The sequence below is a fragment of the Crocodylus porosus genome, unplaced genomic scaffold (assembly GCF_001723895.1).
Source record: "Crocodylus porosus isolate Cpor-Errol unplaced genomic scaffold, CroPor_comp1, whole genome shotgun sequence".
Classification (NCBI taxonomy): domain Eukaryota; kingdom Metazoa; phylum Chordata; order Crocodylia; family Crocodylidae; genus Crocodylus; species Crocodylus porosus.
In genome coordinates, this window is record NW_017728949.1 from 1,687,190 (window position 1) to 1,714,023 (window position 26,834).

General features: G+C 46.7%; 1 protein-coding gene across 1 annotated transcript; it reads right to left on the reverse strand.

Annotated features, from left to right (window-relative positions):
* Positions 1–2,330: 2,330 nt before the first annotated feature.
* CD79B (CD79b molecule) lies at positions 2,331–25,073 on the reverse strand. The gene is made up of 6 exons (XM_019554679.1): positions 24,912–25,073; positions 17,946–17,987; positions 10,638–10,949; positions 9,480–9,598; positions 7,086–7,127; positions 2,331–3,309 (listed from the first exon to the last, which is right to left on the reverse strand). Exons 1-6 carry the CDS (start codon positions 24,976–24,978, stop codon positions 3,211–3,213), a joined length of 681 nt encoding a protein of 226 aa, XP_019410224.1. The 5' UTR covers positions 24,979–25,073; the 3' UTR covers positions 2,331–3,210.
* Positions 25,074–26,834: the final 1,761 nt, after the last annotated feature.

Genomic DNA, 26,834 nt, shown 5'->3' on the forward strand with positions numbered 1-26,834 from the left:
GGCAAACCCCACAAAGTATAAGAGAGACATGTGGCCAAATCACCACTCCCTGCCCTAAGGAAGCCTAAAGATAAATGTAGTGGAAGTGGGTGCTGTTGGGTCTTGAATCTCAGCAGTGCTCTGCATTCAGGTGCCAGCTGGCAGGGTCAGGAGCAATGAGTGTACAGCCTTTCTGGTCTTTACTGAACCACCTATTTGCCAATTATTCTACAGTCGTTTCATGGGCTGCTGCTTTGCCCAAACAGTTTTATCTGAAAGTCCATATGGCGATATAAACAAGGGCAGAGTATTCCCTGTGAAGTTCCCATCTGAGGGAGTGGGCTTAGGAATTGCTATTGTTCATGCATCTACTGATAGATCATGCATAGGAACAATTACAGGCTGTTTTCCTATTGTTATTGCTATCCTGATATAAAATTTGTTCCCCTCCTCCCCCAACACCCACCAAAAAACCCAAGAAGCAAAACAAGAAAAAACAACAACTCCCCACCCCAAACAAGACACCAGCCACCCATGTGTCAGAAGTCCCATTCAGAAACAAGATACTGGGTCAGCAACACAATTTGTGCTTGAGGTGTATTAGGTAAGCCAAAGAGATCAACATGTGTATGTGATCAGATCCAGAATCCTTTCATTGCTGAGGGAGATTTACCTGCTGTGGTTATGGAACAGACCCCATGGTTCAGTCATTTCATATCATGCTAATTTATCACATGTTTTGTACCAGTAACAAAGAAAGCTGAGGATGCACTCACTTACCAGTATGAAAGCAATTTTTCGATCAATGCTGCAAGGCAGGGGTTTTCAAACCTGGCACAACGTGGGCCACACCTCCTGGATCTCTCCTCTCCTGTTCGCAGTTGCATATCATCTCTGTAGTAGCCCCACAGCAATTGTTTACACAAAAGGCCATATTAGCAGAGCACGAATGGAGTGTCTATCTCCCTTCTGTCCCATGAAGAATGAGTCTCCCACTAGCCAGCCCCTTGTATTTTTAGCTCTCCAAGAATGTATTCTGTTTGGGCAAATCCCGCTGCTGCTGGTAGGAAAATGAATCGGGGTGCTACCAAGCCAAACACCCAGGCCATATCCAAGCCCTACTGGGTTTTCTTGCAGCACATCCCTGGGATTTACCCTTTCTCATCCACAGTTAGAACTCTGTTCCAGGCCTTTACCACCACTTTGCTTTGGGTATGTCAAAGAATCACAGCAAGTTAGGGTTGAAGGGACCTCAGGAGGTCATCTAGTCCAAACCCCTGCTCAAAGCACAACCATCCTCAAATAGATCATCTCAGCCAAATATTTGTTTAGCCAGGTCTTGAAAACCTCCATGGATGGAGCTTCCACCACCTCTCTGGGTAACCTGTTCCAATGTTTTACTACCCTCCCAGTGAGAAAACTCTTCCTAATATCTAACCTAAACTTCCCTTGCTGCAACTTGAGCCCATTGCTCCTTATTCTGTCATCTGCCACAACTGAGAACACTCTAGCTCCATCTTCTTTCGAACCCCACTAAGCTCAGTCAGTCATTTTTTTGCTGCTCCATGGGTGCTTTCTCACTCTCCTCTGTGCTGTTGCTTTGTGTCTGAAACAACTTTGAAAGAATCCCCCTAGCCACTGGCCCGGTCCCCTTCAGGATCCTCCCCACTTCTCCTGCAAGGCCCACAGTAAGTTGGTAACCTATGGCTTGGTAGGTGACTAGCAAAGGGTTGTCTGTCACTGTACCTGATACTTTCCGCCATCCAATTCAGTTGCTATGTTTATCTGTTGTGCCCCACCTTATGGGTTCTTTGTGGCTGGGACTGTTCACAATGGGGGCTTCTGTTATCTCTAATAATACAAATCAGTGATGAGGATATGCTTTTTCAGGCTTCTTAGCTCTTCCCAGTGAAAGAAGAGCTGGCTTGGCTCCATGCAGATCACCAGTATGTGCTAAGAGTGTATGGCTGCTGGTTGGCAGAATTCAGCCTGGGCACTGCTGCTCAAACACATTTTGAGAGAGCTCAGATATTTCATCTTGAAGTGGATAAGCTATGCAGCAAAAACCATAAGGTGAGCCCTGAAATGTTGTTGCAATAGGTTTTAACTGACATTAAGGGGACGTGTCATTAGCACTGAGCTAACACTCCATACTTTGGTTCACAGAAATGCTCTTCCAGTGGGTTAGCTGATATTAAATGATCTTGATGCTTCTTATTGTAGAACATGTACAAGCTACTCTAGTTACAATTGCAGCTGAAGCCCTTAAATATATTAGCAAAACATGCCTGGGGCTGTCACAGGAAGGAGCCAGTCTGATTTCTGGGCATTTAATGGGAATAACAGAATGCTGATTTATTAATGTTCTTTATTGAAATTTGTAAAACCAGTTGAACCTACAATTTACATCCTTTTTAATAGATTCAGAGATCACAGACCAGGTGGGATCACTGTGGTCCTCTACTGGACAATACAGGCCATCCAACATCCTTGAATTCAGGCCTGTGTGAACTGCAGCACTTTTTAGAAAAACATCTAGTCTTTCCTGCCTCTGGGCTAGATGGGGTTACCAGCCCTCACTATTACCCTTACGCTCTTATTCCTGATGACGTCATTGGGTTCACACATGGTGTGAGGATCTGTTTGGCCTGAGGAAAAAGATCACAGTTTGGCCATTTGGGATATGTTTGGATCTACAAACCTGCCTGCTCCTGTCCATATTATAGGGCATCAGGAGAAAAAGCTATTTATCACAGCAGACTGGAACATTTGTTGCTTTAAACATGCAAGGGGTCTGTAGGGGTCCAAGCACCTGGATATTCATGCTGAGGTTAAGTCAGTGTTCTTACCAGCTGGTAGCAGTTTGCTACTAATATCTGCAAATGCACCAAGGGGGCAAAAAAATCCCTGAAAAACTGGATGCTACAGTCCAGACATGGATATGGACCCAGTAAAGCAAGCACCAAATATACAGCACCAAGACTAAATCAAGCTCTGCTAATGGTTACAGGAGACTGCTGTGCCCATGGGAGGATTGGGGGCTGTTTTCAACGTCCCGTCATCTTGTCAGTTCATGATCTTGCCCTGGAACATACAAGTCTGTAACAGTCAGAGCCCACAGCAGGGGCCTGGGAATCCTGCCCCTTTAGGCATCAGTGGGAAGCTCACGGGCACTGCAGGTATGAGAAGCTTTGCTGCTAGTATATGCAAGTCACCTGTATGCAGACTTCCTCACTCCTGGCACGGATGCTCTCCAACTGTCCATTTGGCTTTGACATCCCGAAAAGGTGCAATATCCTCGTAGGTGGCTGTTTGTTCAATTTCCAAGCCCTGCGCAAAGAAGAGTAAGACTGAGACACAGTAGGGAACATTTCTATGGGTGGGATTCTGCTCTGAGATATGCCTGTCCACCTTCCCTTATCTTCAGGACATCCTCAGCCACATGGTAAGTCCAGGGCAGAATCTGGGAATCAGTGTGAAGCTGTTCAGCAAGAGGTCGTTTACCAAAGCAGGGTCTGAAACTGAGGCTGGCATCTGCACTGCAGGGACTTGAGGCACCTTCCCTCAAAGCTCATCAACTAGCCTAGCATCCCTATTTAGAAGGGGCTAAAATAGATTTTGCTCCTTTGTGACTTCAAAACATGCATTTTTTTCTCACTTGCACATCCTGAAAGACTCTATGGGTAGATGGCGAGCTAGGGGATTCTGACATCCTAAGAGACTGGAAGTATCACCTGGGCTGGGAAGAGAATTTGAGTCACATTGGGTACATCTACACAAGATGCTCAAGCACAGTATCCTAATTCTACTGTGTATTACTAAAGCGTAAACTGGTGCTAATGTGCAGTAGTGCTGATTATGGTGCATTAAGGTAGTATCTGTAATTACAGGTACTAAACTTAATGCACCATAATAAAGACATTACATTAATGAACCTGTAGATGTGCCCAGTGCTGAATTCTCTGAGTTTTGCCTGGTTTTATTAGCAACTATTCAACTGCAAGAGTTAGCTAACAGTTAGAAAAAGGATGTGTTAACAACTCAATATTTTACCGCTAGCAAAATCTCACAACATAAAACAAAGACACCCAAACAAATGCTCCCTTTATACCAGGGGTGGGCAATTATTTGGGCCCATGGGCCACATAGGGAGTTTTGGGCAGCTGTTGTGAGCCAGGTCAGCACCCCTCTCCCAACAGCTTACTAAACTTCCCTATGTGGGGTGGGGCTGTGGGGGAGGGGGAAGGTTGGATTTGGCATGGGTGCAGGTGGCAGCTTCAGCAAGGTCAGCCTTCAGTCCACTCTTCTATCCCAAGGTGGGGCTCAGAAAGATGCTCTGATCCACAGGGGAAAGCTGCCACCCGCATCCGCAGATGATGCCAGTGCCCACCAGGCACTGCTTCTGGTGCACAGACTGGGAGCTGGTGTAAGCTGCAGGGCTGTGCTGTAGGTATGGATTGGTTGGGAGGGGCAAGGGACAGGAGGAGGAAGGGGGGAAAGGGGGAGACAGAGAACGGTGATCTTGTCCATACTGAGTGGCAGTGGCTGGTGCTGGGCTCCAGGCAAAAGCAGAACCAAACAGCAGGTGTGCTCACCACTTCTGGGGCCCTTCCAGCTGAAGCTGCTCAGAGCCTGTGCCACAGCTGCCCTGTGGCTCCTCCTTGCTGCTGCTGCCCCACACCATCTTCAGACTGCTCCAGGCCCATGGGGTGGCAGCAGGAGGAAGAGCTGTAGGGAAGCCCTGGCATGGGCTACAGGCAACTGCAGCCAGAAGTGGCAAGCATGCCCATTGCCTGGCCCTGCTTTTGCCTAGCACCCAGCACTGGCTGCTGCTGCTCATCATGGGCAAGACCGCCACTCTCTGTTTTTCTGTCTCCCCCTTCTCCCCTTCCTCTCCCTTGCTCCTGCAACCATCCTGCACCTTCAGCACAGCCCTGCAGCTTACACCAGCTCCTGGCCCATGCACCGGAAGCAGCACCAGGTGGGCTCAGCTGTAGATGCAGGCAGCTGGTTCCTGCTGGGGATCGGTGTGGAAGAATCCTTTTCCAGCCTCCAGCTTTTAGGATTTTTTTCCTTTTCTTTGTCTTGACCTGTCTGTCAATCTGGTTGCTCTGGGTTATGGCATATGTGATATGAATCACTTAATTTCTATTGTTTTAAACTATGGCCTCATGACCTGGGGGGGGGGGCGGTCAGTGGTTTGAGTCCCAGTTAAGGCGTGATACTTTTTAAATTGGTTGGTCGGCATAAAACAACATCTGGCCTTGACTGGTTTGAGCAGGTGAGGTCAGAGGGGGCTACTTAAGAGAGAGGCTCTCCAGGGAGAAGGAGAGCCATGTTGGGACTTTTACACAGCAGACTGAACCTCTGCATTCCTCACCCACTTCTGGGATGCTGAAGTGAGTAAATGACCAGAAACGTAACTAGAAAGGTAGCTTATAGTAATTTAGAAGCATTTTAAATGGCTATCAGGCCATTTCTGTTTGCTCTGGGTCTTCTTCTGATACTCCTCTGATGTGTATCCCTCCCCAAGCCTATCCCCTCTACCCAATAAAGCTATCTGCTATAAAAAGCTTTGTGGTACATGTTTGAGAGGGAATAGGCATGCCTTTTCATTCCCTTGGCTCGGCTGACTAAGGGAGGCTACTTTCTGTGGTTCAAGTTAAAGGAAGCACCCCAAGATCTAGCAGGGGGTCAAGCACCCTCAAGATCTACAAGGCCGGTGCACCCTAGGGGGCACAGGGCCTGGGCAATGACCAGACCCTGAGTGGTGGAGGCAGCTATCCCAGGCTTGTGGGTGTGCTCCAGGAAGGGGGTCAGCCAGTTGTAGGTGCCCCAGGAGAGCCACTCGGAGCTTGGTAGGTGGTTGTGCACAGTAGGGTGGGTGGCTCAGTGCAGAAGTGCCCCCTACTGGCCTACCACAATCAGGGCGTCTGCAGGTGATACTGCTGCATCAGCGCATCTGCTGCTGTCTTAGCCAGTGGCCCAGATCCCTGGCAGGAACCTGCAGGCAGCATCCACAGCTGATGCCAGCCTGTACCTGACGCTGCTTCTGGCATATGATGCAGGAGCAGCTATAAGCTGTGGATGGGGCCAGGATGTGTCTACCCACCTGCCTGGCACAACACAGCAGCCAGAACTGCCAGCTCCCTACATGCCAGATCCTATAACTTTGTGGCTGGTGACCTCTGGGCTGGATACAATCAGCTGGCGGGCCAGATCTGGCCCTTTGGCCGTATTTTGCCCACCCCTGCTTCACACCTATTTACTGCTTTGACGATAGCCCCACTACATTACATTAACTATCATTAATTCTAACTATTGCTGCATGCCTATTTTCTTCCCATTATCTCATAGCAGCCATGGCCAGAAGGGAAGCCAGAGCAGCTGCCTCCTGAGGGAGCCATAAACTCTCTAGGATTCTCTTCAACTAACTGTCCAACCTAGAAAGGAATCTAGATAGACAAAAGCTGTATTACTATATTTAACACTGGGGTGTTCAGCCCCTGGCCCACGGTTCTGTGTCATCTGGCTTGTGGGACTTCTCATGGGTCCAGAAACTTGGCAGCAGGCAGTACTGCTGCCAAACTTCCAGACTTATGGCATAAAGGCCTTGCATTGGGCACCTGATTCCAGCATAAAGGGCTGGGTGGGCATGGCACTAAGGCCCAGGGCCCAATCGCAGTGGTGGGGGCTGGGAGAGGGTGGCACTGGACCCCAGAACACAATCTTGGTGCACGTGGGTGGGAGGGGGTGGCACTGGGCCCCCAAAACACAATCCCAGTGCAGGGGGTATGGGAGGGGGTGTTGCCAGGCCCCCAAGACCCAATCCCAGTATATGGGGTGGAAAGGAATGGTGCCAGGCCTGAAGGCCCAATTCAGCCTGCAGACTGGCCCTGCACCATTCTTCTGGCCTGTGGGACCAAAAGGTTCAGCATTGCTGTCCTATAATGATCTATTATACTAATAGGGATTTAAATCTGATACATTCTAGAGTAAATTTGCTACTGGTTGGATGCCATTATACTGGTCGAGGACTGTACATTGCTTGTCCACAAGTTTATTAAAAATGGTATAAACATTTTGCCTGTCCACACCAGACTTACCTCATAGGTATGGTCTTCATCAGAATTGTCCTTGCCGTCACCCTAGGGGGAATGGGGAGACACAGGGTAAGTTCAATAATATTCCAGGTGACTGAACTGTGGAGTCTTGCCTGAGTGCTTCCTGTCAGGGTATCCTGAGTGGGTCTAAACTTGAGCATTGTCAGTACTGTGCAATGGTGCCAGAAGGGCTCTCTGGCAGCTGGTCTCTCTAAGAAAAGACATACTTGACACACGTACCACAGTTGTGTTTTTACAACCAGGGCACCTCCTGTTGTGATGGCCTGAGATTTATACCTGGAATCCTTTGCATTAACTATCTCTGGCTAAAATACCATAGCATGTTTTGCATAAACCAAAGAGTTTTCAGCCCCAACAATGGCAAAAGCTGTGTCACAGGAGACCTGGTTGCACTCATATTTGTACCAGTGACTCCAATGGAGAGCTCTGACAGTATGACCAATTGCAGACATGGATCCATCATATATACCATCAGCACAGACTCCTGCTCATCCTCCCACACTCCAGTCCTCTGAGGACAAACCAGAAGATATGGGTGGCCTGCCATTCCTAGTGCAGAGGGAGGACAACCCTCTGCTCTGCCAAACCCCCTGCTCTGCCAGAACGTGGACCCCACAGCTTTCGGAGGAATTCCACGTGCTTCCACAGCTTCTCATTTCAACAGTCTCAATGCTTTATTCCTCAGATGAGCCAAGAAGATGATTTTCTTTCTCTGAGCAAGGACTGCACATGACTAAGTCCAGGCCAGGCCACACCCTGGCCTGTTTTGCCCACCAGCCATAAAAAGCCAACAGGCTTTTGCAGGGCAACTAGGCCTGTGCAAAGCAGCTAGTATCCGCTTCGGATTCAGCTGATTTGGGGGACAGCGATTTGATTTGGTGACTCGAATCACTGTCCCGAATTGATTCAGCTGAATCTGATTTGGAGAGTCGGCTGCTGCCAAATCAGCCATATCTCTGAATCACACAGGCTCCATCCCCTGCCTGCTCTCCCAGCCCGGCAATGGCTGCCTCAGCTACCCCAGCTCCTGGCACTTTGGAAAACCGCCCCCCCGACTCACTGGTTCCTGCCAGCCAGGGGGCCATCCCTGCTGCCCCCCCACCCCACGCTGCATGGGGGGCTCTGCATGAGGCCCCCGGTCTCCCCTCCCCTGTCCCAGCCCCCCATGGCTGCCCCAGCTTCGGCCCTTTAAGAAAAAAAAACCCAACTCCCTTGCACTCACCAGTTCCTGTTGGTAAGCGGTGAGCCCCACGGTCCCCACTGCCCCCTGCCATATGGGGGGTCTGTATGAGCCCCCTGAAGCCCAGAGGCTGCTGCAGGAGCTGGTGAGTTGCGGGGTGGTTCAGGTTTTTTTTCTTAAAGGGCTGGAGCAGGTGGGGCAGCAATTGTGGGGCTGAGGGAGTGGGGGGAGGGGAAAGGAGGCTCATGTAGAGCCCCCCACACAGCGTGAGGCAGTGGGGGGCAGCAGGCATCACCCCCCCCACGCAGCAGCACCTGGTGAGTGGGGCTTTTCTTTAAAGCACCAGGGGCTGGGGTGGGCAGGGCAGCCATGGGGGGCTGGGGAAGCAGGCAGGGGGTGGGGCCTGGCAGGAGGCCCCCATGGTCCCATCCCCCCTCCTCCAGCCTCCTCTACCCCATCCCCTACTTACCAGCTCAGAGTCCGGGTCCTGCTCCCTGCTGCACTGGGCAGGGACTGCCTGAATTGCCGAAGCTCTCCAAATCTTTTCCGAATCGATTTGGAGAGCTTTGAATAAATTCAGACCTTTTTATTAATCCCCTGATTAGATTCGGATTCAGAGATTCAGCCACCAAATCGGGCCAAATCTCCTCCAAATCAAATCAGCACCCGAAGATTTGCACAGCCCTAAGGGCAATCCTTGCTACTCTTCCTGGATCCTGTTTGTAAGACTTCAAGACGATATTCAGTATAACCCAACCACTCGAGAAGCAATGAAGGACAGTGGTCTCTCCCTTTTCCATCTCTTGGATATACTCTGGCCCTAACCTCATTCAGGTGCCTGAGTTCTCAGAAAGAGCTCTTGGCGAGGGAAAAAAATCATCCACTGAAGAGAAACAGTGGAAAGTGAGCCTCTTCTGGCATAGCTAGGTATCCCTCCCTCCCTCCCAGAATTCCCTCCCCACCATCAGAGCTGGAGTCCTTGTTCCTCAAGAAATCAAGGATTCCTGTCCTCATTCTGAGTGCGCTCACCCGGCATGGAGCTAAGGGCAGACATGGAGGTCGCCAAATATTGCTGAGACAGGCCTGGGGGTTGGGCTGACTCCACCTGTCAAGACGCCCAAAGGTGTCTGAGCTCACTGGGCTTCCTTGACCATTTCCCTTTCCAGGATTGCTAGTGGGAGGTGTCCACTACTTACTTTGTCCAAACACAGGAGCATGGGGACGCTCACAAAGATGACCAGGAGAATGGACTGGATCATGATGATGGCATCTTTCAGTGTGTTTCGGTTCTGGACTTGTTCAATGGTACTGAATCCTGTAAGTATGGAAAAATAAAAAATGGGACACTGTTAACCCTTTGCAGGGTGATTCTCACTGACAGGTGGTGAATAAATATGGGGTGGCTGGAGTCTTGTGATTAAACAGGTTTGAGGGCCTAAGAGGATACCAGTAGACGTGATAACTACAGACTGAATGCCCCATGTGAGTCAAGCCTGTAGCACATATGTTCATGATGGTTGTGTAAGTCCTACCTGCAAAGCAAGTTATCAGAATTTCTTATACTTTACCTTGTGTCAATGAGGTTATTTTTCCACATCCCTTCTGGAAATACAGTATGATCATAATTTCATATTAATAATATGACTGCCTCATTCATGATCAGCCTCATTGCACTGGTCATGGCATAAAACCAGGAAGACATTGCTCCTGCCCAAATGTTTGGATAATTTATTTCCAGTGCACAGCCTTATAAGTTCAGGCTAATCCCCAGATTTTAAAGCTGGAACAGGATCTTCAGTCCTCTGGGATAACTTCCTGTTGAGTACAGGCAAAAGCCTCTCACCTAAGGATTCTGGCATTGAGTCACATACTCAAAGGTTGTAGTGGGACATATCCTGGATGGGGTCTGACAGAAGTAAGTGAGATCTGAAATAATTTAGAAACCAGCCAGAGAATGGGTCCTTTTACAAACAGAACTCAATGCTCCTAAGGCAACTTCATCAGTGTCAATGGCATGAGGTGCCATCACTAAACATGATCAGAGAGAGTGTAATTTGTTACCAAATTCAAATTCAGCCTGACACGACATACCCTGACAGATCTGCAACCACTGTTAATGGAAAGGGCTCATTTGCTATTGTTTTGCACACTTATTTCCCTCCTGGTATTATGGCTGCTAACTTATTCATGCAGATGGTTATAGTTGGATTGGCAAAAGATCTGAAAGGGAGTGCATTGGAACAGGATGCCAAAATCCTTTTGAAAATCCCAGCCTCCAGGGTCTGAACAGAAAATATTTTTTTAAAAATTAAAAATCTCTATGACTAGATAGATAGATAGATATTGCAGCTCACCTATTACTTTGAGTTCACTCCCACATCTGTGTTTCAGTTCCGGAGACCCCACAAGGCTTGCATTTTCACACAGGTAAATGCCATTGTCTTCATATTGGATTTTATTGATGGTCATCTCCGAAGTTGTATCTTTTAAAACCACTTCAATCTTTGGCAAAGCACTTTTGACCATCTGGGGGATACCATCTTGCTCACTCATTTTGTACCACCGGATGTTGCTACCATTTTGGTGATGGCAGATGAAGTGAACTTTGGTGTTCTTTTTGGCAGCCACATAGCGAGGGTATTGCTGAAATCTTGAGCAGGATGTATCTAAGAGGAAGTAAGAACAGTCCAGGGTTGGGAGGGAAATGAGAAAAATGGATATTTGTAGGCCTTCAAGTACTTCCCCAGGGGGTCTTGAAGTAAGAGGAAGTTTAACTTGGTAATTGTTTCCATGTGCTTTCTGGTCAAGATCTGGCAATTGCTGACCAACTGCCAAAATGTGTATCACTACAAAATGAAGGACCAAAAAAATATGTACATATCCAGAAGGGGCTTTGTTTCAGCTGGCATTTTGCTGGACACAAATTGAGCACAGGACATGTACAAATGGTCCTCAATACTGGTGGAAATTAGAACCTTAGGGTGTGTCGATATGGCAATGTCAGTATGTCCTGAGAGGGATGCCTCTGAGCATGCTGTGTCTACCTGCATACACTTGCCTGCTCCAAGCCTGGAAATGCCGTGGTGAAACCACTCCCATGGTATCTCCAGCAGCCACTGTCAGGCACACTGGAAACAGATCTCAAGAGGAGCAGTAGAGGAATGTGACCCACAAAAAGAGGATAAAAAAGCTAATCTTTAAAGGCTGTTAGCATCCTTCTGCCTGTAACAACCGGCAGGCTCTTGCAGGTTGAAACATGAGTTGTAGTGGGGATGATTTGGAGGGTGACATCAGGAACTCCATGGCCGTGGAGAGTTTCATAATAGCTCCAAGAACCTACTGTGTCTCATGGCTGCAAGCATGAGATCCAAGGTCTTATAATTCAAGCGGAGTCCCTTTATTATTGCACAGAGCTCTGAGCATGAAATACCACCCTTAATGGGTAGCAAATATTCTAATAGCCATGGATCGTACTTTCTTCCACAATTATTCCATGCAATATTCTGCAGCAAGGTGACCTTTAGGCAGCACTTTTTTTTTAAATAGGATATTCTCCAGAAGACTTGGACCCAAATCCAACAAACACACACTTGCTGGACTTGGCTCCGTTGCATTCAATGGACACTTTTGCTATAAGCATGTTTGAATGTTTGTTCAGAATCAGGGCTTCACTTTCTGCCTAAAGTTTTCACATTTTCTTTGTTTCTTTACCTGATAGGTTTGAATATCATAGCAGAAAAATAATGTGCTTGTCATAACATTTGTTGAAACTCCCTTTTTTTTCCATTTGGAAATTTTGGGGGCAGAAACTGAAACAATTCAAACTCTTTCAGGCAAAACCACAAAACTTCACTGGAATCACAGTTCAGATGCTTTATGCTCCTATCCACTTCTATAGTTTGGGTTCCTTGGTTGGACTACAGGTCCCATGATGCAGTATGCTCTCCCCTGTCAAAGGGGGCAGTGCATCAAGGTAATCCTTGGTCCTGTTGCACCACAAGCTAGTGGTTTGGTTGGGGAACCTGTGCTATAGAAAAGAATGGGTTTTCAGCCTCTTGATGAAAAACATAACTGCTTGTGGAATGCAGGGACTTTCTGTGAAACTGTTTGTTTAGAGGAGAACCCAATTTTTCCATGAAAAACAGTTTCAAGGGAAAATTTTTGTTTGCCCTAGATGTAATTACTGAAAACTAGTCATAATATTTCTTTGAAGTGGTAAAAAATGTGTTCTATGCTTAACCTGAAACAACTTTTAAGAGATTAATAATTAAATACTAACTTACCAAGTTACTCACTTAACATTTGTAGTGCTGAAGCGATGTTGTAGCTATGATGGTTCAGGAAATATGCAAGATATCATCCACAAAAATCCTTGCTTCTTGAGTATTGACATTATAATTTTATGGAATAATTCCTTATAGTAGAATTTGATTTAGTTGCTTCACAAAATCATGAGTAACTTTTTATACCTACATCTTTTTAATGCAAAATGTTTAGAGCTGCAAATTTGGCTACTGAATTTTTTTCTTTTCCCATGTTATTTCTCTTTTTCCTAATTAAAAAAAGGAATTATAAAACCACAGATGACTGGGAAAAGAAAGACAGTTCAGTATCTAGATTAGTGACTCTAAGCAGCTTACATTAGAGGGGAAAAACCTCCAGTAATAGCTTCCATGACATATCACATGACATTAATAACAGAATAACGCATAAACCTTTAAAGACTGTTATGCATATAGCACTACAGTTAAATTTATCTTGATTAATTACAGCTCAGTGCCTCAGTATGTGCTGTCTCATTGCAGTTAGGGGTGCTGATCTACTTTAAAGTTCCTTTTCTAAAGTTGGTGGAAAATACTGCTCTCTAGAATCCAAACCATGACATCTTCACTTACAGTGACTCATAAATGACCCATCACTTGCTCAGGTCTTTTTTTCACAATTTACCTTCTTTTGGCATGTTTTGCTTCCTGAGCTTTGTGTTGCCACTTGTTGACAAGCTTCCAGGCTGATTTCGACTACAGCATTTGTTATTTATAAGTTAGTGTACCAGAGGAGAGGAAACACAGAAAAGTAGGGCTGGAAGGGACTTCCAGAGGTCATCTTGTTGAACCACTTGCCTGAGACAGCATCATCCCTATCCAAACCATCTTGTGTAACTCCATTGTCTAACCTCTTAGCAAAACTACACAGTCACACTGGACACAGCACAAGGCATAACACCCTAATCTGTCACAGGTAGAGCAGGGGGACAGTCACAATTAACATCAGGGTGCCACAAAGGTTGCTAAAGTACACTTGAGAGGGTCATGCTCACTCAGAGGAAGGATTAAAAAAACCCTGACACATACAGCAGGAGGAAGGGGAAAAAATGCTCAGCCCCATGTGGTAACTGGTAAGCCCAGAAACATGGGAGATTCCCATAGTAAAACAAAGGGAGATCTATGGCTGTATCATCCCTGACCAATGCCTGTCCAATCTCATGGTGAACACCTCCAATGATGGAGATTCTACAACTTTTCTAGGCAGCCTTCTAATAGTGAAGAAGATATTCCTGATATCCAATCTAAGCATACTTTGCTGCAACTTTAAACCATTGGTCTGCATCCTTCTCTCTGCACCAAGGGAATAAAGGTGTTTTCCCTGTTCTTTATGGCAGTCCTTCAAGTTTTGAAGACTGCTATCATAACCCCGGTGAAGCACCTTTTCTGCAAGCTGAATTTGCCTATTTCCTTCAACCTCTCCTCTTACAACTTGCCTTCCAAATCCTTTATCATTATTGTCACCCACTTCTGGACTTGCATTGAGTCTGTAATTTACCAGGACTCCCAGATCCCTCTTTGTAGTGTTGCCATCCAGCCAAGTGTCACTCATTTTGTATTTGAATTTTGATTTTTCCTCCTAAGGGATAGCACCTTGCATTTGTCAGCATTGGATTTCATCCTGTTAGCTCCAGCCTAGCTTTCCAATCTGTCATGATACTTCCGAATTGCATTCCTGTCCTTCAAGTTGTTCATACTCCTTCGCAGTTTCGTGTTGTCTGCAGATTTGTTCAAGTATCTTTCTATGCCAGCCTCCACATCATTAATAAACACAATGAACAGCACTGGGCCCAGGACAGGCCCCTGTGGTGCTGCACTTGAAACCTGCCTTTCTGACTTAGATCCATTTATAATTACCCTTTGCTTGTGGCTGTTGAGCCACCTAGCCAGTATTAAGTGTGGCTAGTACTTTTGCCTAGCTGCATCTGCTGTCTCCTGCCACCCTGGAAGCTTTGGAGGGACCTGATCCTGATGGACCAATGCTCCCCTGTGTCCATTGGCAATGCATAGGGGGTGCACGTGGGTGGACATGTAGAGGGTGCACCCCCTGGAAGCACCAGCCGCAAAACTGGAAGTGCACCACTGGCTTGGTGATCAGTCACTGGTCACCCCCCCGACCTAGGCTGGTGATCAGCCGCTGGGGGACCCCTTCCAGTCAGCGATCTGGTGTCCCCCAAGACTGGGCAGGCAACCGACTGTGTTATGTCACTCCTCAATGCTCAGGAAGCTCCACTGGGCCTGATCTGGACTTCCCCAGAGGCCCCATGATGGCCGTCCTGCCCTGTCCCACCCCCTCTTATTATTTAGGGATAATATTGGTATGTATATTGATCTTGGTTGTATCACTCTTTGTTTTATTATTTATTTGTACTGCAGTACCTCCTGGGAGTTTCAGTAACAGGCCAGGACCATTGTGCTACGTACTGCATATCACGGAAGAAAAAACAATATAGTCCTTTAGTTCTTAAAAAAGACACAAATCACCTCAAAGCAGGTATTTTGCTCCTTAACATCCAGACATATTACCCAGGCCAGTGTTACAGGATCTGAGTACCTCATGGTTGCTAGTGGATGTTAGCTCATGGCCCTTCTGGGAGACAGGAGGGTCTCAACCCCAATTTACAGAACAGAAACTCCGAGGCAGGACAAACTAAAGATTGGCTACGAAAAAGACTTGTGTGCTTATGATAAAGGGCTTGGAAAACAAGTCATATGAGGAGAGGTGGAAGGACTAGGCACGTTCAGGTTGCAGAAAAGGTGCTTAGGAGGGGACATTATAGCAGTCTTCAAATACTTGAAGAGCTGCCATAAAGAAGAGGGAAAGCACCTTTTCTTCCTTGCTGCAGAGAGAATGTGGCACAATGGGTTGAAGTTGCAGCAAAGTATGTTTAGATTGCTTATCTGGAAAAACTTCTTCACTGTTAGAATAGTGAGGCAGTTGAATAGACGCCTGGGGAAGATGTGGATTCTCCATCACTGGAGGCGTTCAAGAAGAGGTTGGACAGCCATTGGATAGGGATGAGCTAGCCATAGCTATGCCTACGTTCTACTATGGGTATTTCCCATGCTTCTGGGCTTTTCTGGTTGAATCTTTCCACCCTTTCTGCTACATGCATTAGGGCATTTTTAAGCTTCCCTCAGAGGCACTGGGTGTTGGCCACAGCCAAGTCTGGGGATTTTGACAGAGGTGTGCCAATGTTTCTGATGGAACCAAAGCCAGTGGTTCCTGGCCCCTCCATTCATGTCAGACTGATTGCTATATTGACTGGTCAGGAAGAAATTTTATCCCATGGTCAGATTGGTATAAACTGCAGGGGTTTTTGCCTTCCTCTGTAGCAGGTGGCACGGGCTTCTACCTGGGATCTCTTGAGCATATATTGACAGCCTTGTATAGAAGTAGAACATTGACTGCCACAGTTCCTCTGTTTTGCCTATGGCAGATTAGGGATGTTATGTCTTTGTTGTGGCAGTGTTGATGGTAGTGTTGAGGCTGGGGGGAGGTATGGAGATCGCTCACAGGTGGCAGCGGCAGTAGTGGCAGTGGCGGCAGTAGGGGTGGGGAGCAGGGCTGGTGAGCACCTACCGGTGGTTGGCAGCCACCCGCACACCGCCGGCAGTGTTGACGGGGTGGGGGTGGGGTGGCGAGTGGTGATTTCCTGTAGGCACTGCCAGCAGCATCGACAGTGCATCTATCAGGGGATGCACCGCCAATCTCAGGGGGTGCATGTGCACCCGCGTGCGCCCCCTACACATTGCCATACTAAGGGCACTTAGAAGGCGAGCATCTACATGCTAAAGCTCGTTAACTCATGCTAAGTACCCTCTGACCATCTCAAAGTTACACCATTTCAGATGAGGGTTAACTGTTGGTTGTGCTACTGATCTCACCTTAGGGTAACTTTAGTCTGCTCTGCAAAGATAAAATGAGCAATTTGCAGCTCCCCAACACCCCAGGATGCACTGCTCCTGGCCTCTTCCCACCCCCAGAGCCGGGACAGAGCCCAGGTATCCTGGCTTCTGTTCATCAGCCCTCTAATGGCAAGTCAGAGGTGTTCAGGCAAAAAATGGTATTAACCCTTAATGTATGACTGCCTGCAGCCCATTCTAATTTTAAAATGGCTTAATGTTTCACAGATTTAGTATGGTCTAAGTGTCACGTGTAACTTCACTCTATGAACAAAAGCTTTTTTGTACACAAATACATTCTGTGCTATGTAGTTGGCCCAATAAAAAGTATTAACCAGAAAAATTCTTGCCTCTCACATATTTCCTGGACCATCTTGGCTACATCACTTCAACACTACTCAGACTGGACTGAAATTTAAAGGAAAATAGGAAAATTCTGCTGAGACTGGGTACTACTTTTGCCTTGTTGTAGACTATTTTGAAGGGAAGATAGTGAGCATGAACTGCTAACAGAGAAGGGATGGAGTTTGTGGTTATACATTTTTGCAATAATTTAAGCAATAAGCAGACTGAAGAATTAAGTCGCTAGTTTGCTATAACAGCAATGAGACAAGCAGTGGCCAGGAACCAGAACAATTATGTTCTATGGAAAGATCTCTGGGGTGCTTTACATATAGCATGCTTGGACTAATGATGGATGTTTTAAACTTATTATTTTCATTGCTTATTCCACCTGTTTAGACTTGTAGACTGCAAAAGGCAGGCCCTCTGGATCCCACAAGCTGGGAGCTCAGCTGTTGGAGCCATCAGCTGAACAACCTCCTCAGAAGATCTTCATTGTCAGTCACTGGATGCATCTACATGTGCAATTAGCATGTAGCAAACTGGTACAGCTTGCACTGGAGTTTATTGCTTCCAGGCATAGAGTTTACATGTGTATCAGAGACAGCAGCATGTCGAGCTAGGGCAGAGCAGCTCTGGCTGGCAGAGGGTCCAGAGGGTCAGCCTGCCAGCCTGGGGTTGCTCTGCCCCAGCTCAGTGTGCTGTGGCAGGGCTGGCTGGGGCACTAGGGTACTTTGGTGTGAGGCTAGCCGGCAAGCAGCTCCTGCACTGTAGCACCCTGGTGACCCAGCCAATTCCAGTCACCGTCTCCATGTGTTTTGGCTACAGCTACTCTGCTGTAGGATAGTACTTGTCACAGACATTACTATCCTACAGTGGAGATAATTTACTGCACCCTAATATGGGTACATGTATAGATGGCTATGCTTTACTGTAGAGCTAATTAGTCAGCTCTGCAGTAAAGTGACCGTGTAGATGCACCCATTGAATTTTACCCCTGTCTGTTGGGAGTGAAGGAAGAACGAAGAGCTTTCTGGGAAGTCTTTTGGGGATAGCCCAAGAGCTACAAAGGGGAAGGTTCACATTACTGACCTATGTTCTGCTCGCTTCTTGTTTTTGTGGCTGAGATCATACCTGCAACACAGGAGAAGAAAAAGTGAAAAAAATGCTCAAAACATGTTCCTCAGAACAATCTTAGAAAGTTACCTTATATACCAGTCTAAATGAAGGCATAACAAGACCCAAAGGCATAGTGAGCTGCTGCAGTGCTCTGACCAGAATGCCAACCACTGGAGAGTCAGTGGGGAGAGAGGGTCTTACCTGTCCCAGCTCTCCTCACATTGGCAACAGCTTGTATATAAATGCCCCTTGAGTACAGCTCCCTGGTTGACCTTGGGCAACTCACTTTGAGCTAGATGCAGAAAAGTGTTGTGGTGCTACATCTGTATTTTAGATCTTCAAAACTCTTGCACAGTTGCTTGACACGTCTAAGGTTTTTCCAGCAAAGATAGTTAAATGTCTGATTCTGGGCATACCCAGAACTGTCTAAGCCTTTACAGAGCCATGTAGCTGGGTGCTTAGCTCATACCTGTCTCCTTAGGACCTACACACTAGACATGCCTCTATCTTTCCTGCAGGGTGTGGGGCTAGATCAAAGGCATTCTCAGCACAGGGTTAATGGACTGAGCACTACACAAAATGTAGGAAGAGGCTTTTGTGCCTCCATTGCTTGCATAAAAAATCCTAGTGGTAAGAGCACTTATTGAGAAGGAGACACATGTTTAGTGCCCTGGCGGAATCCACACGCACAGCTCCTACCTCTTAGGGAGAGGGCCCTGTTCACTAGGCAATAGGCCAGGGGTAAGCAACCCCTGGCACACATGCCAAGCATGGCATGCAAAGCGATTTTGCTCAACACACCACTGCCAGCCTGGGCTCTAAGCATCTGCAGCCAGCCCATGGAGCCCAAGCTGCTCCCAGCAGGCGGCTGGAAGGCTGCAAGCCTTGCTGCAAGCAGACCCGGCTCCGTGGGCAGGCTGCAGCTGAGAGGCTGCAAACAGCCGCTCCAGGGTCTGGTATGTCAGCACTCTGGCACCTTCCAAGATAGACATTGTGGTTTTTGCAGCATTCCATCCAAAAAACATTGCCTCCTCCTGCTATAGGCTATTTTGCAGTAAGGTAGGGTGGGGTGAGGGTTCCTATCAGTCCCTTCTGCTGAAGCTGTTTTATAGCAGAAGCAAATATTCACTGAACCAAAGAGTGGGCCTTGTTACACATTAATTTTAGGTGTTTCAGGGAGCTCTTAACCCCTGGATTGTCCACACACTAAGACGTGTAAACTAGATTTATGCACCCCTTATGCATCTTAAAGTTACACTGTTTCAGGGGAGGTTTATTTCTGATCTGTGTTACCCTGCTCGTGTTCCAAAATGTGTGCCCACTCCTCAGAGATAAGCCACTCAAGTTGCATCCTCCACCATCGTGGGATGCAGTGGTCCTCTCCGCAACCCTCCTGTTCTGTGTGGACAAACTTTCACACCCTGGACTCTGCTGCCCGGGGAGGTAGAACGGGCACCAAGACAGCTCCTGCTCCCACCCCTGGGGATGTGATCTGGCTTGGCAGCTTTCACGGGCACAGACCAGTCCAGGATGGAGGGCTAGGGGCAGTGAAAGGGGGAGCAAGATAGGGGGCCAGACTGGGGTTCCTTTGAGCTGAGGCTTCCCTCCCAGGACAAGGGCAGTGTCCCCATAAACTGTAGTTTCCCAATCCCAATTTATTTAAATATGAAACTTTCTTTAATTTACTTACTCTCCATTTCTTTTTAAATTCTGTTCCTTTTACTTTTTATTTTACCCTTTAGTGACTTTAGTGGCTGACTTCCTTCATTTCACCACTCAGCCCTCAGCTGCCATTCCCAGCCATGGCCTCTCTACCTCCCAGTTCAGGACCCAGTCCTCATCATTGTACTCTCCCCCTTCCAGCTTCATGCTCCACCCAGTGCCAACCCACCTCTTCAACCCATTCCCACCTAAACCAGGGATAGAAGCTTGTCTTGGCTCACCAGCCCTCCAGTGGCAAGTCACAACTATGCAGGTTGGGGACAGTCAGAGAAGGTTTTTAGCCTGAATATATGACTGCTTTAAACTCAAGCTAACACTGACATTGATCAACACTGGAAAAGCTTAGAGTGCAATGTGTAACAAAGGCCAGAGAAGCATGTGGTGCTCTGCTGCTGGTGAGACTACTTACCTTAGGGATGGGTGACCACTGTCCAGGCCACCCAGTTCCTCAGTCACTGCTATTTGTGTTGGCCAAGTAGGCTTGTTACTGCTTCTCCCACTGCATTTTGGGTAATATGACCTATTTGCAGCACAGAACAGTAGGGGTTGTATAAATGACTCAAAGATAACTAAACTCAATGGCCAGGGTTGACATGGGATTTGAAACAAGGCCCATTATTTGGGATTTTAACTAGGACTCCTATCCCGAAAGTCTGACTCCCTGAAGGTATTTTGGAGTTGTGGGACTGAGAAATCTAAATACCTATCAGGTTCTGGGCCAAAGTTGCTGAGCTGTGGGCAGGCAGACCTCTGCCTCTGTGTCCTGCAACTTGAACCAGTCATTCCAAAGCCAAAGTCTCCACTGCCACATTGTGGTTGTTGCACCCACTTCCTCAGTGGTGCAGATGGGCAGGAAGTTTTGCTCTGATTACTGAAGTGCTCCAGTGCACAGCAATCTTTTCATATTTCTGTGAAAATGAATCTAAAATGGTGGGGGAGACTTGGACACAGTGTAAAGGTGTGTGCTAATCTGCAAAGTGGCAACCAAGTATTAATACTCCATGGCCATGCCCTCACTATTCCTGGTTTACAAAAATTTGTAAGAGCAAAAGGTTCTTTGTGATTATTTGAACATAGGATTGGCAGGGATCTCCTGGGTCACTGAGTCAACCTGTCCATTCCTTACATGGGATGTCTCCTGGCATCATGCAGAGGTCCCATAATTGTGACTGTTATTTCTGCCTGCTGCTGTGTGAGCTAAACCTCCTGCTATTTCAGACATGTGTCTAAGATAGGCAAGCAAGGATGGATTGCTCTGTGTGTATACAACGTTGCAGAACATCAGGGGTTTCCAGTGTCATGGAACACCATAAGAGGCTCAGATACTTTCATAGATTTGAATTGGCAAGCATGAGGGGGAAAGTACAACAAAACTGTAATAATAAAGATGCTTCTTGAACTCTGTGGCTTTTGAAAATCATAATGTGAGGACTAAAATCAGTTCTTTGTTACTCAGGCTTAAGAGTACAAAGCCAGAGAACGTGGTTATTAGCCCTAGATATGTTTATATATAAAACATATTGGATCTATGTAGCAAGTGGAAGAGGGGACCAGGAAAAAAAATGAAACCCTTCTGGAATAGACGGAATTGAATGGGGAAAAAAATAATAGAGTGGTGCATGTAGTCCATCTACATTATTACATGCAGATACACACTTTCTGTTTTCCACTGAAATGAGTTCAGACAGCAATGAGCTCTACTGATTATGCACAGATGCCATACAGAGTAGATTTTACATTATGGACAATTTGCTAGCTTGTTACCCTCTTTTTTCTCACTTGCATCAAAATTTGCTGTGTGCACTGCCTTGTCCTCTACATGATTCATTGTTCTGAAATAATAGCAACATGTATACCTGCAATCACTTCTGCTGTTTTGATGATGATATTCAGATGCTGCACCTTTAATAAATGCCAATTTTGAAGAAAATTTCTCACTTCCCTGCTGTATGATCATCACATATATACTCTTCTTGCAGACAACCATATCCTAAACCTAATCAAGCTCCTTGTTAAAAAAATGATTATCTTGTCTTGCTTCAATCACTTCAAAAGCAAAGGTGTTCAAAGACCTCTGTGCTCTGGTGAAGAAGAGCCTTCTTTTCATTCCCAGCCTTAGTTGATTCATAGCCAGTTTATCCTCATTTGTTCTTGTGCCAACATTGTCCTTTAACTTAAAGAGCCCCTTTCTCTCCTTGGTTTGTTTTTTTCTTTCTCCCTCCTTCCCCTTCTTAATATATTACTGGAGGGCAATCAAACCACCTCTCAGCCTTTGCTTTGCTAGGCTAATCAATACAAACTCATTTCTCCTCTCCTAAAAAAATCTCTCTGCTCCTTAGACCACCATGGTAGCCCTTCTGTGCATCTGTTCCAATATGAAATAAGACTTCTTGAAACACTTGAAATGTGCTTTGTAACAAAACAGTATTAATCTGGAGCAGAATTCTTTCTTCTTCGCAGGTTCTTACCTCATATCTATCTGAGATAGAGCTGAGCACCTTCTAGACGTGCATTAAGCAATGCAACTAACATATGCCACTTGTCCTTTCTTCTTTTTTCTTGGGAAGAACTGAATGAATCATATATTGTTTTATTTTGTTTTGTGGTTTGGGGTTGTTTTTTTCTAAATGTACAAGCTGCCTTCTGGGCTCAGAGCCCTTTGGTCATATTTTCAAACTTTCCCCCACAACCTTAAGGGCAAGAACCTTAGGGTCTTTTAGAAATGAAAGTGGAAATTCTCATATAATCACTGGATTTCATGGGTTGGAGCCTTGAGAAGAAACACCATATGTGGGGAGAGTTGTGATGAAATTGTGAGAGTTCAGTACAGCAGAACCCAGCTTTTCTGGTTGAGATTTCTCAGGCAAGGCCTTCAAGGAAACATTTTCAATGACATTAGCATTCCCTGACTGCTGCCATTGCTCCTAATCACACAGATTTCCTCTCATTCTCCATCATAAGAAACAAAGACCAATGGATTTGATGTCATCATCCCCAACTTTGTAACAGCTATGCTGACTTGTTCAGGAAACATAACCCAAACCCCATGACCAAGGTGATCAACTAGACCAGGGTGGGCAATTATTTCGGGTGGAGAGCTGCTTACTGAGTTTGGCAAGCCATTGAGGGCCGCATGACAGGCAGCCAGGGGCAGATAAATATTAATTTCCTAACTTTTTTAGTGGCCCTACGGGCCGGATAAACTATTGGTGGATGACTCATGGGCTGTATTCATTCTGGGGACAAGAGCCAAGAGCCGCCAATTGTAAACCAATTAACACAAACTTATCCTTATTATTCCCTGTATGTATTATACACCACCACCAAGGAGTCCCAATCATGGACCAGAACCCCATCATACTCATTACTGTACATATACAAAATAAAAAGATGGCCCCTGCTCCAAATGGCTTCCAAGCTAAGCCCAAGACAACAGATCACCACACGCAAATGAGGGAGCAAAGGGAAACAATGAGACGTTATTGTCACAGTGACAAGCAGAGGATCTTAGCATACCAGCAGCCTAACCATCATTAAGCTGTTTGGAGGCAATAACAAGTAATTAGGAAATGTGAGAAGAATTCATTGTGCAAACCAAAGAATGGGCAACATTCATCAGGTCAGTTGACCATTAGACAGATCTCTCTTTTGCTACAGGACCTGCTGTACATCCTTTTGTTCCACCACAGCATGTGATAAAGACCCATCAGGAAGGCCACACATTAAAATACTATGGGGTCCTTTCCACTTGTGCGAATAGCCCCTGCAAGGACTTCACTTCCAGGATTCTGCTTGTCTGATGTGAAACATCTGGCCTTGGAACTTTCATTTGGACCACTGTTCATGTTAGGACCAGCACTCATGGATTGCCAAGCCAGGAGGGACTATTAGATCTCACGATCTGAGCTGCTGCCTTGCATCCAGCTCCCTTGTCCTTGACACAGGAAAGATGGTTGATTACCAGGGAAAAAAAAACACCTACTGGACTCCCCAGCTGCCCAGCAAAGCCCTAGAGGGACTCCAAGTGTATGAATGATCAAAGTCTTAATGGCCTGCTGGAGCAATGTCCCTAAGAAACACTGAGAGTGGATCGTTTATCTGGCCTCTGGTATTGAGTAACAGAGCATCTCACAATCTTCAGACTAACATCCATCCTGGGTAGAGCTGTGTTGTCTTCTCTCCTGTACAGACAGGGATGTGAGACACACTACAGCCAAGGGCACATCTCCCCAGCAAAAGGTAGATGTCTTTGTAGCACCAGCTGGGGCAGTACCTGAGCTGAATTGGGCTACTGTGGGTAGCAGTACTGTGGGTGTTAGCATGTGCTAGCAACCAGAATATACCCCCGAGGTCCCTGGAGAGTCTGTTTCCTGGTTGCTGGCACATGCTAATACCCAAGCTACCATGTCTTCATGTTATTGACCCACCCCAGCTACTCAGTTAGTACAGGTAGGCTAGCACACACTACAGCCACATACCTCTGTTCTGCCACGTAGATGATACACTTACCCCAGATCACATAAGAACCTGCAGCTACCTCAGGGGATTGAAACCAAAACCAGGTCTCTAAGCTCTAAGTCTGGAGTCCTGTCTCCTGCGTGACTTTTCTGCTCTTTCATTTGTTTTTGTGGTTGAGAAGTAATGTCCAATATCAGCAGCATAACTAGGGTGGGATGAAAGGGGCACCTGCCCTGGGTGCCAATTTAGTGGGGTGCCAGCACCAACCCCACTTCCATGCTTTTTGGTGCTCAACAGCATCTCTTCCCAGGGCACTGAAATTGTTAGTTATGCCTCTGTCTAGCACCAAAAATAAGGACTCTGCTCTGGGTAGATGAAGAGCTAGAACGTCCCCTCCCTCCCTCCTCACCAGGAGCACAAAACAGCCTCTTGCTTTCTCTCCCTCAGGCTACACAATGGTGTGCAAGCCCGAGGCTGAGTGCCTCTGCTGTGACATTTGGGTCCTGTTGTGACAAAAATATATTTGCTTTGTGCAAGCAGATGGAGAAAGATTTGGAAAATGGAAGGACACCAAGCAACAAAGCTTAGGCATCACTGAGTTGGGTGTTAATTTTTTAACATGCCCACCCAGGACCAGGGGCATTTAGAGATATTTTAGTTTAGAGTTCACATTTATCAAGAATCCCCACTTACATTCATTTAACTATGACTGGAAGAAGCCAAAACCCCATTAATTTAAGGATGATAGGATAAACCTACCTGCAGTCAGGACTATAATCCAGAGCTGTGCATGTGGTACCAGGAGCCTCTTGCACAAAGTAGCCATAGTTACTGCAGACAGCAGAAAAACATCAAATCTCTAGCCCTTGTGTTGCTTCTGCAAAAACGTTGCAAACGCTCCGCTTGGCCTCTTCTGCAGACTAAAAATGGCAAAGCTTTTGCTATGCAAGGTAGGCCTTTCCTGTTAATGTAAATCTGGCTCTAGTGGTACTTCCCCTGTGGCCTGGTTTTGAATATGGCACAGTCTCCACTGCAGGCAGTGGCTCTCCAAGAGGAACCTCCTTCCCAACCCACCAGGTCAGGCTGAGGTGCAAGGGGCAAGAAGACATAAGTGCATCTGAACTAGTGTTGCTCAGGTCTGCCCAACACCACAAAGCTGTGTTGACACACTGTGTTGCCTTTTGATACCATAGGTTTGCATTTGTCTGCACAAATATGGCGTAGAATAGCAAAGCCCCACCTCTCTGTCTCCTTCATCAAACCATCACACTGAACAACTCAAGCTCCCCACTAACACACAGACTGTGGCAAAATGCCAGCACAGTCATATTCCACTGACAGCAGTGTTGGCAGCTGCAAGCTGACAAAAGTCCTGATGGCAAAACTTTCCAGTGTTTACTTAGCCATATGGTGCAAAGGGGGGGTCATTCCCATCATTCTCAGACTCCAGTGGTCTAGCTCCTCCTTCACAGTCCACAAGATTAATCTTGATCCAGAGCAGCATTAGAGAGAGCGGTGTCTCAATCCCTAACACTGTTTCCAGTGGGTCATCTAAGACAGTGGGTCATCTAGGATAGTGGGCACTTCTGCTTACTTTGTATAGGCTCCTGGGAATTCTGCATTGCTTGCACTGGCCTCATGTTAATGTTATGCTGGGAACAGGGCTCAGCCTAGTTTTCCTTCCAACTAAAGCCAAAGAATCAAGTTAAACCTCATCCAGAGCTTGAACTTGAGTACCAACAGTAGGAGTCTCTTCTGATAACTGGAAGCAGCAATTGGCATTTAGCTTAGAACTTGGATGTGTGCTGTGTAGCTCACCCACTCGCTCTGGAGCTCTGGTCTGTTTTGGTGGTGGCTGGACCACAGAAACAGGCTGGTCTGAGTGCAATAGGGAAACAGCACAGACAGTAGGTGCTCGAGACATAACTGAAAGGTCACAAGTTCAGCCCACACCTCTTCTGACCTGCCCAGTGTCAGGAGTGGTGGCAGAAGAAAGATGGAGCTGAGTAAATCCTTTGAAACTTGTGAGTCTCTATATATGGTCCCATAGTCTGAGAGGAGGAAAAAGCAACTACCACTTAGGAACATGATTTGACACAGGCTCCTCTCCAGCTGCACCTTTCCCCTTTTGACTGTGATACTCAGGGCCCAGAGGGTGCCTGTGCTGCAGGGGCTAGAGAGCCCGCTCTTGGATAGTTGGTGAATTGGAGGATTAACACTGCCCAGTTTTGTATCAATGCGCTCCAAACTTGGCACATCTACATGTGCAATTAACGTGAAGCGATAAACTCTGGCGTAATATGCACCAGGGTTTATTGCTCCGGGGCACCGTGTTTGAACATGAGCCCAGGACCACAGCACATTGAGTTGAACTGGAGCAGCCCTGATTGCTGCCATCCCAGAGCTGCTCTGCCCTGGTTCAGTGTGCTGTGGAGGGGCTGGCTGGGGCACAAGGGTGCTCCAGTGTGGGGCTAGCTGGCAGACAGCCCCCACACTGAAGCACCCTTGTGCCACAACCAACTCTGTCAGCGTCTACACTATGCACTAAAAAACTCTGCTGCAGGATAGTACTTGTATTTACAAGTACTAACCTGGGATGGAGTTTATATTTATTTTACTGTGACATAACAGGGCCACAAGTATAGATGCTGAGATGTTTATGGCAGAGGTAATTAGGCAGCT

Coding starts and splice junctions, on each gene's coding strand:
- CD79B (XM_019554679.1), bottom strand. CDS start 24,978: ATGGCTACTTTGTGCAAGAGGCTCCTGGTACCACATGCACAGCTCTGG. Junction 10,950..17,945: donor AAGAAGCGAGCAGAACATAG/GTCAGTAATGTG, acceptor ACTTCCTCTTAG/ATACATCCTGCTCAAGATTT. Junction 3,310..7,085: donor ATGAAGACCATACCTATGAG/GTAAGTCTGGTG, acceptor TTCTTTGCGCAG/GGCTTGGAAATTGAACAAAC.